Below are 16,066 nucleotides of genomic sequence, written 5' to 3'. Positions count from 1 at the left end.
TGCATGCTTAGAAACGTTTCTTTCCAAGGTCACACTTAATGCATCAAGCTCTTACTCATGGGGTATTCTCCCTAAATTATTAGTTTCTATTTTTCTGCACCAGGAACCTCAAAAAATTTTTAAAGTAAATTTGTGAAAAATATACATTCTAATCAAACGGTTATTATAGTTTGATAACTAAACTCACATTTAGAGCAGTGGCATTTAAGTAACTAACAGAATAGTCCTTGTTTTCCTTAGGAATCAAATTATACATGTTACAATCAGAAAACAGAAGCATGTTGACAAGATAGAAATTCAAGGATTTTTTATTGATAACCATTTATAAAAAAAAAAAAATGCATCACACTGTTTGTGGACAAACAAGAACCTTTAATTTTGGAAAGGAAAGAAAGTGTTTACATGCCCCGGGCAACTTCATTAAAAGGATAAAAAGGTGTTAAAGCAGGAAAATGTAAATGTACCACAAGATTAGATTACAAAAGTCAAACTTGCACCAACACAAAAAAAGAAAAAAAAAATGTCTTCACAGATAAAGCAAAAATCTGACAGGAAAATATTTCTAACCAATACCCTCAAATGGGGCGTTTTGACATTAATATCAACAGCAATTTAAAAAAAGAAATAAACATAATTACAGATTTCAGAGGCTCGTTTCTCTAGCTAGAGACTGTGGCTGAAATGAGTTTGGTGACATGGACGCTGGTAAACCATTTCAGACACTTTAAGCGGAGAGGTCACTGCTGTTGAAGCGATCTTGGTCATACACCTCTGCGACTACTTTGCGACCTCCAAACCAGCGGTCGTTGAGGGCCTGGATGGCTTTGTTCATCTCTGAGGCCATTGAAAACTCTACAAAAATTTTGACAATGACATCTGCATCCTCTTCTTCTCCTTGCTTTTCTTGGTATATGATGACTCTGTTGACGGCGCCAAACTTCCCACACTCTTCCGTCACCTCCCCCTCCAGATCGTCGTCAATGTCCTCTGGGCCAACCATATTTCTAAGCACCATGACCGTGGACTGGAATTATAAATAATAAAAAAAAAAAACATTCATTATTTCTGAGAAAAAAACTTGAGTCAAACAAAAGTAGTTTCTTCAACCCAATCGCTCACCTCTGATTTTCTGAGCAGTTTCTGCATCACCATGTGTCTGGCACTGCTGCCCGAGATGCTCATGTGTTCTTGGTCGCTCAGCATCTCCTGGCCTGTTCCATCCTGCAGCGATTCCTCCTTCTCCTCCTTCCTCTCTAGTTGGTTGGCGCTGCCAGCGTGATTAGACAGGACTGGAGGCGACGCGAGCACAGGGTTCACAAGACCAACCTGGGGGAGCACTGGTATGGGAGGACGCACTGGCGTCACACCTTCATGGGATAGGCAGACATGCAGGTCAGTCAAATCAAGTGTGCAAACAAACGAGAAGAAAAGAATCAGTCCGGTATTTTTGTGCCAATTTGACACGATAATCCAACATAATTACTATGGCTCAACTTTCATCTTGTCAATCAAACACGTATTCATGGCTTGTGATTTGATACAATTACAGTAAGACATGTTTTGATCTCTTTAATGATTAAAGTATTGAGTCATCTGGCGGACTGTACCAGTTGTCCCAATACAGGTTAAGTGATCCACATTGAGGAGGTTTCCTCATTCAGGAATGTCAGACAAAAATCATTCGGTGTCTTCAGAGCTTCACGATGCCTTCTACAAATATCACCATTTACTCACGTTTTAAGGTTGCAGAAAAGAGATGGAGGCTTTACGTCTCAGCAACAATGAGGGTAGCATTAAGCTAAACTCAGACTTAATGCTCCCATGAAGGAGGTATGCTTTACATCAAGCACTGATTTATTTTGTTAACATTTGTGGGATGAAAAGACAGTGGTCCATTGCAATGATTATGCATTATTCAGCTTTTAACAATAACTAGGCAAAAAAATCCTATTGCTGATGCTACCTGAAACCTGTCAAAATTATCATGTTGGAAACCTCTAACCGTTAATAGAATGAGCACTCTCTCATGTCTTGATACACACCTGTGATGACCCCTGGTGCCTGGGCAGCCATAACAGCCTGAGGTATTCCCATTTGCTGACTTAGAAGCTGGGGCGCGGCTAACGCCCCCAGGACTGAAGCACCGGCTACAGCCTCCTTAAGAGAGGGGGGGCCGAAGACATTAGGTAAGGGAAACACACAGAGCACAGCACAAGGCAGCACAGTCAACAATCACACAGCATGGCACAGAGTGAGCTCGACCTCGCCCCCCTCTAGTGAGAGCAGAGGTCACAGACTTTACCGTGATACAGAATCACCAAGTAATCTTAGCAAGTCATACTGCAGTAAAAAAAAAAGAAAAAAAGACAAAGAAACATTTCCTTCAAGAAACATAATACCAGAACGTCTTGGTTTATCATTGTTACCGTCCTCACGGAAAAATACTGGGATTGTATTTACAAACAAAGACATGACAGTTAATGAGGAGGTTTTATCTCATACAATGTACACTATTCAAAAAAGGACACATTAAACTTAAAGAAAAAAGATCACGCCCAGAATATCTTATTATACAGGGCTGCTAAATTGACACAAGGTCAGGGCAAATATTGTTTTCATGCCATCCTACAAGTGATAAACAATTCAATGCCCATAATATCTGTGCTTTCTGTGTCAATTCTAGCTAGGTCTGGGTTATATTTACCTGGAAGGCCATTAAATCCCTTTGGAAGGGATTCATACTTGCCTGGGCCGTTATCTTAGCGGTGGCTGCCGCTGCAGCCACTGCTGCAGCAGGCGGCAGACCACCGGGGGTCGTGGGGGTCAGTAGGGGCATGGGCGGGGTCACTGCTTTGCCCACCCGTAGGTACTGACCCCCCAGGTCAAAGAGGTTCATAGAAGAAACAGCGTCCAGGGCTGACTGAGGCTTTTCATACTCTGCAAGTGAACAATAGTAGTAGTAGTAAACAGCGGAGCACTGGCAACACAAAGAGAGCGAGCGAATGAGGGGCCCTCCAGCTCACCGATGAAGCCAAAGCCTCGGTGTCGCCCTGTGGTGGGGTCTCTGGCTAACGTGCAAGACTTGATCCTTCCGAAGGCCTCAAACACACTCTTGATGTCATCGTCTGAGAGGTCGGGGTGGACTGATGCCACGTAGATCCGATTAAAGGCGCGCGCCTCCTCTGCCAGTTGGTCAATGATGGGTTGCGCCTGACCGATGTTACTTGGCCGCCCAACCTATAGCACAGATCATACCAGCAGGGCTACTGATTAAGGTTTTTGTTGTTTTGTTTAAAGAACTAACCATGAACGCACTACCGCAAAACCCCATGTCCCTGCAGCGCTAACTTTTTGACATTCTCCGAGTTAAATTAAAGCCACTCTCCTCTTACAATCATAGCACAATGCTATCCGGGAAAGTATACTCTGGTTATTATTACGCCTAAAAAGTTATGAGATTTTAAAAGGCATGAAATGCCATTTTATCAGTCATACACTGGCATAAAATAAGGCACAAAATACTTTGCATATGTAATTAAATATTTTTAGGACATGACCTTGACACTAAACTTTTGAGTTTTGTTAGGATTATTTTGCTGATTTTTCTTATTTTTTTAATTAATAACCCACCCACCCATCTAACAAGGTTTATTTAGGATGTCCACCTGCTGAAAATTAATTTAATTACTGTACTAAAACTTTATTATTATGTAGATTTGTCAGATTGAGATTTTATTACACCAGTGACAAAATATACAACTTTCCACTTATGTAATGTCAATTATTACTTAAGTTATAAAAACGCAAAAACTAGGCTATTCTGGAAATGGCGGCAAAAGTATCAAAGCAGAGAACTGCAGCGTTATTTCAAAACAACCACCAGCTCAGCCAGTCACACTGTGCGAGCACGGTGTGACTGGCTGAGCTGGTGGCAAACCGAAAGGGGGGGGGGGGGGACCGCATTTAGTTTATTCACGCCAATTCTACGCAGCCTGACATCTTCCTCTCCCTGTGCAAGACGAGCATCTAAGTGCGACTGGGATCTGTACTACAGATGGGGCGGCCAAGCAACACCAACCAGGCGCAGCCCATCATCAGCACACCATGGACACAGAGCGACGCCACGCGCCGCTGGGCATCCTACTGGAACTGGTCACTAAAATAGCTTTGATGACATCATGGAAGCATAACACACAACAGACAGTATTCTCAACATACACCCAAACACACACACGAACCTGGAAATCAACAAAACACAGAAAAACAAAGAAAAATGGGTCACATAGGAGTAATTTCACCTATAATTCAAGCATCACAAAAACAGTTAATCAAGAAATTCCATTAAAAAAAACACAAGATTGGAAGTATTAAATGGTTTTTTGTTGTCCGTAGTGTACCCAACATCTTGAGAGGTACTCCTGTGCCCAGACAACGTACCTTAATGTTTCGCCCCCCCAGCATGACTGAGTTCATCTGCTCCAGAGCCAGCTGAGCAGCCTCGGGCACATCATACTCCACAAAGGCGAACCCCTGCACAGTCAGACAAAATGTAAGAGAAATAGAACATACAGCATTATATCAAACTGGGAAAGCAGACGTTACCCCAAAATTACACTGACCTTGTGTTTCATTGTAACAGAATCCCAAGACATGTCAATGCTCTTGATTGGGCCAAAAGGGGCAAAGGCCTGTCTGATGGTGTCCTCACCAAGCTCATAGTATATGGAGCCCACATACACCCGACACATGATGGCCAGGGCTCGCTGCCGCTGAGCTGCCACCTGCCAACCAGGGATAACAACACGTAAGCCTTGGAGAGCAACAGAAAGGAGGCATAAATTATAAATCTGTATCCTCTACCATGCTTGCTTTCCCCCCCTGAAATAATTAAGAGACCAATTTCCAGTTAGGGGGTCTGGGCAGGTAAATAGGGTAATAATGTGGGACTGTAATCAGTAGACACTTAGTGAAAAATATGTATAACAGTTAAAACTATGGATGGCACCACTTGTAATATTTAGATAACCCAAATAAATATGCAATAAATAGAACGACTTTTCTGTCACTACTGAACAAACATATGGAGAAACCACACTGAAGAAATTGACATGCACAGCCCTCACAAATATTTGGCTTCAGTAACTAACCTTTAGTCCGGGGATGCAAGTAAGGTAACAAAAGTAATCGTGGAGTTCAAGCGAAATCAGTACGCCCTGATGAATGCATTTTAAACTTTCTTCAAGTCTAAAGGGGAATGATGGTTTGAACACCCATGTGTGCTGTGCTTGTTACTGATGCCTTCAAGTCAGTCTGTTTCTGTTATTCAATTATTTCACCAACAAAATGTTCCTGATTCCTTTGACAGCCAAAAGATCCCTGTTGCAGCAATTCTCATATTTGGGTCCATTAAAAAAGGGATTGTTCTCTTTGGTCCCATACCAAGAATGTTCCGTTCTAAAATTGAGCAAATGCATATTCTTCGAGATAAGTGACTTCTATACCATTTACCAAGCTCATTAACAGCCAAAGATATTAGCCTGCTGGCTTATTATAAACATGAAGGCAAATTTGTGACTTAAGTAATCAAGTAACAAACGATTCTTTGGTTAACAGCAGTTGACCTAAAAATGATTAGACATGGTTACAAGTAGACTGGCAGAAGTTTTTTAAATATGCATTTGTTAGTTATGAATGGGGCAACTAGTAAAAGAACAATCCTTTTCCATTGGTATGCACACAGAAAGATAATTTAATAATCTATTGACCGATTGTAACGGTGAGAGGGGATCTCCAAAGCCCATTGTCACTGCTGCCATCTGAAAGACAGTAAAGACGAAAAAGGTGCTGAAAAGAAGGTTAGATATCCCCTAGCTATGCTTTTGTTTAAAATAGTCATTTTTTTGCTAGATAGACAAAAGATGTAAGATTAACACCCAATTAAAACCACCTTCTAAAAAACATAGTTTGGCTAGTGAAATTTCCCATCTAAAAATACAGACCAGCAATAAACAGACATGCCCCTTTAAATTTCAAAGCATTTAAGATAATTAAATCTCTCTTGTTGACCTTATCCATCTGGAAAGAGCAGAGGCAAAAAGCAAAGGGCAAATGTACTACAGCTGTGGAATTTTTCACAGCATTAGAATCAGGATCAGAAACATTTATTTTACAGGTATGTTGGATGCACAAAGAAATTGTCATAGAAAAAAGTGTCATAGATGGAACAAAGGACAATAATGTACAATTAAATTGAAGAAAGGGAGTAAGACTTCCTAAAGAGTTTTAAATAAACCGCTTCTGATTTGAGATGTCTGAATTACAAACGTAGAAAAATACAAAAGATATTCTGCCCCAATTAAGACACCGAGAAAGTCCAAACTTTTTGATTGCAAGCTACAAAAACATTTTACACATCTCACCTGCAGGTTGGTGAGCTGTTGCTGCTGATGAGCAATAGTTTGTTTCACCAACACACTCTTAATGCTTTGTTCCATGGCATACTTCTTTGCCTGGTAACAGGAGAAAATACATTACATTCAAATTTCTCATGAACAAACACCTGTTGTAACCTTATGGCTAAGACTGAACATTTACCAACACTTTATCGTTGACTATTTCTGCCGTTTTTTCCCCTGGCAACAATAACAAAAAAGCGACTCATGTACTATCTATTATGAGGAGGAATATTCTAGCACATAAGTGATTGTCAAACATTCAAATAAAGCCTTATCTTACATGTCAGATGTATAAAAAGCTAATTATAAATGTTACTTAAAAAAATATATATATATAAAGAAGAAAAAGGCATCCAATATGGAGGAAATACCCAACTACAAACTAAAATTATGTTGCTTTATCCAGGAGAAATCAGGATAATTAAGTCCTTGAGTGACCATTATGCAGGTAGATAGTATGATTTAGACATACAATACACACGCTGACTGGTAATTATATCATTAATGTACATTTAATCGGATAACAAATTGGGGGGGGGGGGGGGGGGGGGGTGGTGTGTCCCCTACCCTCTGAAGTGCCTCCTGCTGCTCTGGGGTGAGGGGCGGCAGGCCCAGCTTGGAGCCTGTGCCCTGTCCATTCTCCATTGTCAGAGCTTCACCTCCCTGCAAATCAGAAATCCTACTTTATTTAGACAAACAGTTTGAATAACATGGATATGGTCTAAGAAACAACTGCCTATACATTAAAACGATAATTTTCAAATAAAGTTAATTGCAATCAGAACACATCACCGCACATGTTTTAATGCAATATGCTAGCATATACAGGACATACATCCGGACTTAAACCAGGTGGGACCGGACGAACTCCTTACCTACGCAACCCGCTAATGGCTGGGTCCACCAGACTGAGGCAGGAAAACCCCCAAGGGGAAGAGGACTGATGGGGAAGCTTTAACAATTCAACAAATTCTAGGGGAAATAAGAAATGCCTTCAGACTAACAATAAGAGAAACAGCCAGCTTGCATTATTTTACATTGCAATCTTCACATAGCCAGCCCGTATTTCCCTTAAGTCCGCTAACGTTAGCTCGGTGCACATGAATGCTAAGTAAATGGTGGTTGTCGTCATAAGCTAAGTTTGCTAAGATAAGTAGCAACAAAGGGCTAAATTTAAACCGTAGACAAATCACTTAAACCGTTTAGCTTAATTCGATGTGGACATTAACTACATAGTTAATATAATTGATAAGAAAATGATCGTACCTGCATATTTATAACCAAAATAAACGCATTATGTGGTTCGCGAGGCCTAGTTTCTATTTAGCTCGCGTTATCTTTGTTGCTAGCAAGGAGCTAGCTAACGGTAGGCATTCATTACGATCGCGCGTTTTTTCTTGTGAAATATACTTTCGATTTACAGGGTATTTAGTACAAGATATATTATACCAAACATCACTAAATACTTACGCAACCGCCAATGTGGCTGAAAAAGTGTTAGAGTGCTTTTTTTTTTTATCAAGGAATGTATTTACCGCAGTCTCCGTAACCGCCATGAAGCACACCGTCTTAGAGAGGCCCTCGCTCTTAAAATATCGCGAGATCTTAGAGTGTTAAACGGAAAATATCGCGATAGTTTAACGGTGACGTGGGACATGGGCGGATGTGGAGCGTCGACTATAATCTCCATACAAAGAAGGTCGTGGTTTTAACACAAGTTTTATTGCGACCCAACAGAATATGTGAATTTCTAAAGCGTTTCTACTGCCAATGTTTTAATCGAGGCTTTATTTCAATTCACACCGTATTATCTTCACATTTAGTTGCACATTTTGGTAGTTGTTAATCCGACCCTTCGTTTGATTTCATGTTTACTTGATGGAGGACAACACATCATGCATATACAATTGCGAAGCAACTATCCAAAAATATCATTAATACACAAGTTACGTTCTTTCCTAGAATGATAGGCTTTGATAGTAGAAAATATCTCAACCAAGGTCACTGCTACTCTACATAGTGAGAGACTTCAATGGGACATGTTATCCTATTTTAAAAATAACTGTTTTTATCATTATTAAGTTAAATTGACCAAATAAACCATGTTCATTTCAAAATCAATCAAAACCATTTATTTTTTAAATTTGATTTCAGCTCTTTTCAGTTTGTTGACAGAGGAATAAATAACATTTTTTTTATTGTGCATTTCAATAAAAAATTAAAATCAAATGTATTTCTCCTCTCCTTTGCTCAATTTGTTTTGATTAGCCATATGTGAATATAACCGACTATGATGCACTATGATAGGACCAGAAGAGAAGAAGTGAGGAAAGAGTGAAATGGAGATGCCAACGATCGTAAAAATGATGTTGGATTCAATTTAATTGATTTTAATCAAATGTGTTATTTGTCAACATCATCACGTGCTCAATACATACCACAAAATGTATTAGTGTATTGTGCAACATTAACCCCAGTCCAATAAATAAATAAAACATACTAATAAATTTCAGACATGTCACATGTTGTATTGTCTTTTATTTAATTGTAGTAGCCTCTATATTTAACAAAGGTTTAAGTATAACACATCAAAAAGGCAAATTTCATTCAACAGCTTCACGAGAAAACAAGTAATTTCACATAAAATGAGACTGATATGGATGTTTTCTTTCATGTTCACAGTCAAAAACATTCATTTTCTTGGTCAGGTCCCCTGCGAAACGGAACTGTGACTGACAAAGGCAAAATGTTAAGTTTTGAATGGTTGCAGGCTATTAAGACATGCAGCATACTAGATCAAAAGAGAGCAACGGTGGCACTTATTTGTGTGTGAAAATGTGTCAAAAAAAACTAAACCCCTTTAAAAGCCACGAACAAATATTGTACACCACCCTCCCCTAAGTCGCTGACGCTGTCGGTGAGAATTCATGATTCCCGTCTTCAGAGACACGGGAAGTAAGAAGGCCTGACACAGAGTAGAGTAATAAGTACTGTAAGCAATGACTGTACAGCAGTCGACGTGAAGCCACGACTTCACGGAACTGGGAAACGAATGAAGCCAAGCTAAATGAGACCCAAAAAACAAACAATTACACTGCTGCGACCAGGCAGTTCACCATTGCTTTGTTTTTGTGCTCTGGTTTCGTAAAACGAACAATCCGTCATTCTTTAAAAACGGCGCCAAGGTTGGACTCGTGTCAAGAAAATTCCCGCAGAGCTGAGGGAGTGCTTGCTGTTTTTTACGTTTTGTGTGCACAATCAATTCCAATCGATTATCGCCTGCAGCCCGTGTAAACCTCCAGACCAGAGGCGAGCGTGTGTTGACTGTTACATAAAAGACAAAAATGCTAAAATGATACATTCCTAAAGATTTTCGGGGGTAGATTCTTCCTTTAAAACCTCCTCTAGACACAAAACCCGTTTGGCATTCCACAGTATGCTCAGGTGGTTTGGAAAATACCGCAGAAGTGGCCAACTGCAGTAATATTAAACAACACATTTTAAACAAGTCGTAAGCCTACATCACCATCACACCTCCTGCCATTTATACAGTATAAGACTATTATCTTAGTTCACGCACTTCCTGTGATCTATTACGATGAGCTGCAGCTCATTCCAAGCTCACATCCACAGTTCCAGTATAGAAAAGGCTGAGGCTCACGAAGGAGGTGCCGTTACTGGGAGTGGGGGGGGCGAGCTCATCTTCACACGCAGGCGTCTGGTTTTTAAAAGTCAGCCCGGATCGGTTTCAATTCCAAATTGCGACGTGTTATGGGGCCGTTTCTTAAGGGAAATATTGCCATTTCAGGCACTTTGCAAGTCTTTGGCTTTCAGGGCGCTTTCGCGCGGGGGGGGGGGGGGGGGGGGGGGGGGGGGGGGGGAGAACCCTTAAGAAAAGAGAGGCATCGTCTCATTGCTCGTCACTACATCTAGGCATGGTGTGATTCTCTCTGGGAGCCCAGTTGGGTGTGTTAACTCTGTGACTCTGTAGGAATTTTAAAAAGAAACCGCTCGTGGAGAGCGTCTATTGTTCACAGTTGAACATAAATAAATAAGTTAACTGAATGAGTAGTGTCAGTGCATGTTGGACGGAACAATAAATTCCTAAAACTGTCATGGGCCGAGTTCTTTCTTGTACAGGAGAGAGGCTGCAGTAAATGGCTCCAAAGAATAGCATCACCAATCAAAGTGGCCCTTGGAGGGGGCTCATTAAAAGTCCTTCTGAAAACCCCCATCTGCTGCATCTCTGAGTAAAACGGATTCGTTTCGAGTAGCGGCATTATGGAAAAGCTAAATCTTCCACCGCTTTGCTTCGTGGGCTCGCTGAACACATCCGGGGTCTCCGCCCCCCCCACCCCCTCCCCCCGCCAATCAGAGGTGACTTGGGTTCCCGGCGTCCCCTCTTCTCCCACTGGGATGATTTCCGGGTTCGCCGTCCTTTCCGTATTTGTGCCTCCATTCTTCAGCTCCCCCACTAAGTGCGGGCCGTCAAAGCCCGGGGCGTCTCTGTCTGGGCCAGCCGCTGCTGTGACCACCCCCCCCACCATCACCACCACCCTCCCCCTTCCTCCTCCTCCTCCTCCTCCTCACTGAGTGGTCCCGGAAGCCAGCCCTCGGACCCGGTGACGGCAGATGGCGTCCTCAAGGAACCCTGCCACCTTCTCGCTGTCCTCCTACATGGGACGATCAAAAGATGAGGAAGGTGAGAGAGGAGATGCTGAAACTCACAGTATATGTTGAAGAACAAACACAACAAGGCTTTTTTATACCTACCTCATTAATGAAGGCGTAGTGAACGAGCTCACTGGCGAGGTCTTTGGAGGAGTCGGCTGAAAGATTCATCAAATACTTTTTAATGATCATTTTAGGTGATATTTTTGTTTCTACATCAAACAGTCCGCTAAAAAGACCAAAATGAAGATTGATCCCACTAACCACTGCCACTAATGGCACCATTTGGACACGCTGTTGGCTAGTTACCACATGGGTAATGTGGGCCTGGGAGATACAGAAAGGCGGTGGAGGTCGGACTATAATGGCCGACTGGCGCTTTGGCCGGTTTTTGGTCTTTTTGATGGAATTTGTGGACATTGTGGAATTAGAGTCGTGGCGAACTTACTTGGAAGAATGTCACAGCTAAGCTGCCTATGAAGTTTGTCGTCCATCTTCAGAAACAAAGAGAGCTGTGGAGGGATCAAAAAGTCCAATTTAAATCAAGTTTAATCACCAGAACCGACTCATCGACGTTAATGAAGAGATGGAATTCTGTTTCTGGACAAAATGCCAATATGTTTAATAAGTAAAGAGCCCAACAAAAGAGTAAATACCCCAAAAGTACCTATAATACTATGTGACTCACGTGCGTTTTGGTCCCTTCTTCATTTGACTCCAAATTACAGTGAATCTGGACAACCTACAACAGGGAATTATATTATATATATTATAATATTGCTGAACCTGATTAATATTTCATGGAGTTGTCAAATATGAGGCTACTGTGTAATTTAACACCATTTCGGTGGCGTCTGAAAGTCTCACCTTCCTCGATTCTGTCTCCTGGGGTTCAGGCGTCGGCGTCTTGACCGTCTCCACCTGCTCCTGGGACAAGGACAGGGCTCGGGGGACGGGGTGAAGCCGGGAGGAGGCAAAGTTCATCAAGGGGTAGATCCCGTTCCTGAAGGGGGGGGGGTGGGGGGGCGGGGACAGGACACAAAAGCGTTGAACCTCGCGCTGCGGGCGCCACGCCCGCCGACGCAAAATCGGGAACCGCCGCACTTACTTCACATCCTCCAGAAACTTGTCCAGCTCCAGAGGGGACACGTGGGAATATCTGCGGGACGCGAGGAGAGACACACACACACACACACACACAGGGGGGGGGTGGTCAGGGCGTTTCATGGACCAGGAGCCAGAGATGCGAGCCGCTTGTTGTGAGGTTTTACTTGAGCTGCGCTCCCTCTCGGTCGTCGTGCTTAATCTCCGCCATGACGGCGTTGGGGTCGAAGGACTTGGTCTTCTCCTCCACACAGTTTTCCGGGAGCAAATCTGCAGACGCAAAGAATCAGCCGAACGCTTTTGTTTGTCTGGGGGGGGGGGGGGGGGGGGGGGGGTTCGGGTGCATTTTTTGTGTGTTTTTTTTTCGGACAGACTGTGTGGCGGCGGCGAGAAACTCACACTGGTTGTTGATGAGGCAGTGGGCGGCGAGCAGTTTGAGGGAGTGGACCTCGAACAGGACGCGGTGGAACAGCAGGTCGTGAGCCGTGGGGCGGAGCTTGGCTTCGTGGCGCAGACAGGACTGGGTGAACTCCTGCGAGAGAGAGCAACCGGTCCGACGCGTGACCACAAGACTGCACCGAAAGGGCCCGTTTTTTTTTTGTTTTTTTTTGGTGGCGTCTGAGGGAGCGTGTGTTTAGGACGCCATCGTGTTTTTCCGATACTCACTCTCATGAGGGGGTCTTCAAGAGATTGACCGGCATTGACGATGGCCTCCTTGGACACAGCAATATCTCCGTTGGCCTGGATCTCCAGTACCGCCATCTGGAGGAGCAAACAACCCGTTAACACAATCACACGTTAACACACACACACACACACTGAGGGGAGGGCCGGTCTCTCTCACCTCTAGAGCACAGATGCCGAAGGAGAAGATGTCGGTGGCATAATCGTCTTCGCCGGCTAGAATGGGAAGAAGAAGAAGAAGCAAAGAGGAAGAAGGAAGGTGAGCTGTGGAGAACAACTCAAGTTTTCGGGGGATTAAACCAAATTCACCAAAAGGCGAAGTGATGACTGAATTTACACTTTTGGGGTTAGTCAGCCCGTTAGGAAACCAATTTTCGATTTTGGGAAAACGAGCCACAGAAAGCTCCACACACACAACCTGCGCTCCATCTCACTCACATCCGTATTCCGGAGCAAAGAAATGAAGATTCCTCTGCTCGTCCCGGTGCTGCCTCGCTTTACTGTGAACGCTGGCATCCGGGAACACTGGTTAGAGAAGGCACCAAAAGCAATGCATTAGATGAAATAAGACGAAATAAGACGATGGGTGTGACACGAGTGAAATACCCAGACCCAGAAGTGATCTGTATCTTACCATTAACAAATAGCCGGTGCCACACTGTGGAAAGAAAATGAAGCACAGTTGAGATATTTATTCTCTTTTTGTAAAAAGAGATGAATTTAGTAAAGCCCACGTTGAGGATACAACACGGGTTTCCTAAACTGGTTGTAGTAACACAAAAAGCTCTGCAGGGAGCGGACCTGAGCCGATCTTGATGAGGCCGTTGTGCTGAATGAAGATGGTGTCGCAGGTCAGGTTGGCGTGGATTATTGGAGGCTCGCAGGAGTGCAGATAACTGCCAGTGAACAATAAAGCGTCCAGTTTAATGTGAAGACTGGGGCAATATAAACCTGTCATGTTTAAATCCTGAGGGGGAGGAACCAGTCAGTACCTGAGGGCCGAGAGAATCTGGGTGCACCATCTCTTCCAGGCCTAAAATGAAGTGGAACAGAGCAACATGAAGACAAAAAAAAAAAAAAAATCCCTCTCCAACTCTCAGGAACATAATGCTGAGAATACCAAACAGACCCTAACCCCACACAGCAGTAAAAGACAGAACGGGGGAAGGATAGAGGACGAGAAGCAGGTTTCTAAGAGGCGTACGTCTGAGCAGACTGAGCACCCAGGGCATCCTGTTACATCATCTCTAATCCTGCAGGGAGTATGGATCTGAATAGTGATCGGACTGCAGTACTGTGAGACACCACCGGGGGGGGGGCGGGCCCACTGACGCCAGCAGAAAGAAAACTAACCTTTACGTTCATCGTCTTGTGGTTCTTCTTGGTTTTCTTGAGAAACTGCTTTAGGCTGCCCGACGACATGTACTCTGTGATGAATATGACCTGCGGGGACGCATATGGAGTGGAGTTAAAGGTGGAGTGGTGTGTGTGTAGGGTGTGGAGAAATAACAACAAGACACCAAGAAAGACTGGAGAGGATTAGGAAAAAATCGTACCCTCGCTTGGCTCTCCTTCATGTCCAGCCAGTACTTGTGAAACTTGACAATGTTGGGGTGTTCGACCTGCATCAGGTTCTCAAACATCTCCTTGATTGTCTCCTAAAAAACACATTCACTTTACGTCACGGGCCGCGTAGGGTCATTGAATCCCTTCGGACTTTACCGATTGAGCTTGATATGTTGGTCCTCTGCGTGATCAGTAAAGATACGGAATAAACACTGTCCGTCTCGGGTTTACCTCTTGTGCTTTGAAGACCTTCTTGTCAGAGAAGAGGACCTCGTTCCACACCACCTCCACGCCCTCCTCCGTGTCCATGGCCAGGGAGGCACTCTCCACACCTGGGACATTACCTTGGCTCACCTGCAGGGGGCAGACGGGCACAAACGGCAGCACTTCAGCGTGATGCTAACTCTGCAGCTGCAATATTCATTTATTGCTATTCTAATTTAAAGATATTAAACCTGCATTGCTGGGCTCCACAGTGAGGTTTAGAAGCCACTGCCAGGCCTTTATTTTGTATTTATCACTTTAAAATAAGAAGCACTGACGGCAACCAAGGAACAAGAAACGGTTGCTAACGGCAACCTGGCCTACATTGCCCCGAATTAACCGATCAACGAGAAACGACATCATTTGGAGACGTGATAATGGAGTCTCACTTTAGCTCTGCATGTCCAGCCTCTTCTGAAGGGGAAACAATGTGTCCCTTCAGCTGCAAAACCCGCTCCATCTCAACCAGCTGCTCTCAAACTGTGTTCACAGGAGACGTTTGGCGAGTGTTTTCTGCGTGAACAGAACCAGTAAAACAAAACCAGCAGGAGACTTTGCAGTGGCAGGAATGAAAAGCACTGACGTCACCCCTGTGTTTATCATATCTGATAAACATTTTTTTTTTAAAGATTTGACAGCCGCTGTTAATAAAAGTTTTTAACACGCCATCTTAAATGTGGCCCAACCAGCTCTAACACGGATTACAAAAGGAAGGGGGGGGGGGCAGTGGCTGGTTTTAACAACCAGCAGACGCAGACTACGCTTTAAACTAAAGACTGCAGCTCATCACCGGTTGTTGCAGCCTCAGCATTACTTGGCAGACCTGCATCTATGCAGCAGAAGTACCAACAACAATGATGCAACCTACTGATCCTCAGGAAGTAACTGGGGAACAAATGGTTTCCACCCGTTGGTTCCTTCTCCTGGTGTGGACGGGTTGGTTTTCTCCATTTTAAGAAAACGATAGAGTACTTTTTTCCCCCCCCTCAGACTCCAGGACCTCGACCTCTGACCCCACAATGGAGAGTCAGAAGAATTTTTAAAAAAAAAAATCAACAATCGACTCCAATCACCGCAACCACAGAAGCCACTTTAGCTGTTGGGATGATTTATTCGTGATAAGAAACCACATGTCTGGCACGTGTGTTGCTCCAGCTGTGAATCTCGCTTTGCAAAGGGAAGGGGGAACAAATAATCTCACTACTTCCACTGATAGAAGAGATGATAATCGGAGAGAGGGAGTCCCTTTTCGACCCTTCAGAAGCTACCGGAGGGGGGGGGGAAGGAATTCGGTCGGTTCCCCCCCCCCCGGCGTCAGGGCT

The 16,066-nt window shown here is 43.7% G+C and overlaps 2 protein-coding genes across 5 annotated transcripts in view; both read right to left on the bottom strand.

The window, feature by feature from the left end:
* Positions 1-292: 292 nt before the first annotated feature.
* LOC119198519 (poly(U)-binding-splicing factor PUF60-like) lies at positions 293-8,125 on the bottom strand. 4 transcript variants are annotated; one of them, XM_037455802.2, is made up of 12 exons: positions 7,991-8,119; positions 7,331-7,427; positions 7,023-7,118; positions 6,420-6,509; positions 5,766-5,816; positions 4,620-4,781; positions 4,438-4,530; positions 3,024-3,237; positions 2,705-2,937; positions 2,043-2,157; positions 1,120-1,367; positions 293-1,024 (listed from the first exon to the last, which is right to left on the bottom strand). In XM_037455802.2, exons 3-12 carry the CDS (start codon positions 7,098-7,100, stop codon positions 725-727), a joined length of 1,584 nt encoding a protein of 527 aa, XP_037311699.1. In that variant the 5' UTR covers positions 7,101-7,118; positions 7,331-7,427; positions 7,991-8,119; the 3' UTR covers positions 293-724. The 4 variants fall into 4 exon arrangements, with proteins under 4 accessions (XP_037311699.1, XP_037311700.1, XP_037311698.1 ...); XM_037455803.2 differs by lacking the exon at positions 7,991-8,119 and adding an exon at positions 7,926-7,944; XM_037455801.2 differs by lacking the exon at positions 7,331-7,427 and having other exon boundaries at positions 7,991-8,125.
* An 848-nt stretch (positions 8,126-8,973) lies between these two features.
* LOC119198415 (nuclear receptor-binding protein 2-like) overlaps positions 8,974-16,066 on the bottom strand; it is a 19,078-nt gene continuing 11,985 nt past the window's right edge. Inside the window, exons 2-19 of the mRNA XM_037455551.2 lie at positions 14,712-14,834; positions 14,471-14,572; positions 14,268-14,357; positions 13,907-13,947; positions 13,716-13,810; positions 13,549-13,572; positions 13,353-13,439; positions 13,075-13,130; positions 12,897-12,992; positions 12,630-12,762; positions 12,398-12,500; positions 12,235-12,285; positions 11,994-12,129; positions 11,815-11,868; positions 11,575-11,638; positions 11,229-11,284; positions 10,342-11,128; positions 8,974-10,075 (exon numbers count right to left, since the gene is read on the bottom strand). Of these exons, the coding sequence (XP_037311448.1) occupies positions 11,042-11,128; positions 11,229-11,284; positions 11,575-11,638; positions 11,815-11,868; positions 11,994-12,129; positions 12,235-12,285; positions 12,398-12,500; positions 12,630-12,762; positions 12,897-12,992; positions 13,075-13,130; positions 13,353-13,439; positions 13,549-13,572; positions 13,716-13,810; positions 13,907-13,947; positions 14,268-14,357; positions 14,471-14,572; positions 14,712-14,834 (1,398 nt within the window). The 3' untranslated portion in view covers positions 8,974-10,075; positions 10,342-11,041. The remainder of the gene's footprint in view (positions 10,076-10,341; positions 11,129-11,228; positions 11,285-11,574; positions 11,639-11,814; positions 11,869-11,993; positions 12,130-12,234; positions 12,286-12,397; positions 12,501-12,629; positions 12,763-12,896; positions 12,993-13,074; positions 13,131-13,352; positions 13,440-13,548; positions 13,573-13,715; positions 13,811-13,906; positions 13,948-14,267; positions 14,358-14,470; positions 14,573-14,711; positions 14,835-16,066) is intronic.

Source organism: Pungitius pungitius, chromosome 19 (genome assembly GCF_949316345.1).
Source record: "Pungitius pungitius chromosome 19, fPunPun2.1, whole genome shotgun sequence".
NCBI lineage: Eukaryota > Metazoa > Chordata > Actinopteri > Perciformes > Gasterosteidae > Pungitius > Pungitius pungitius.
Note: the sequence above shows the minus strand (reverse complement) of the source record. Positions and strands in the feature narration are given on the sequence as shown.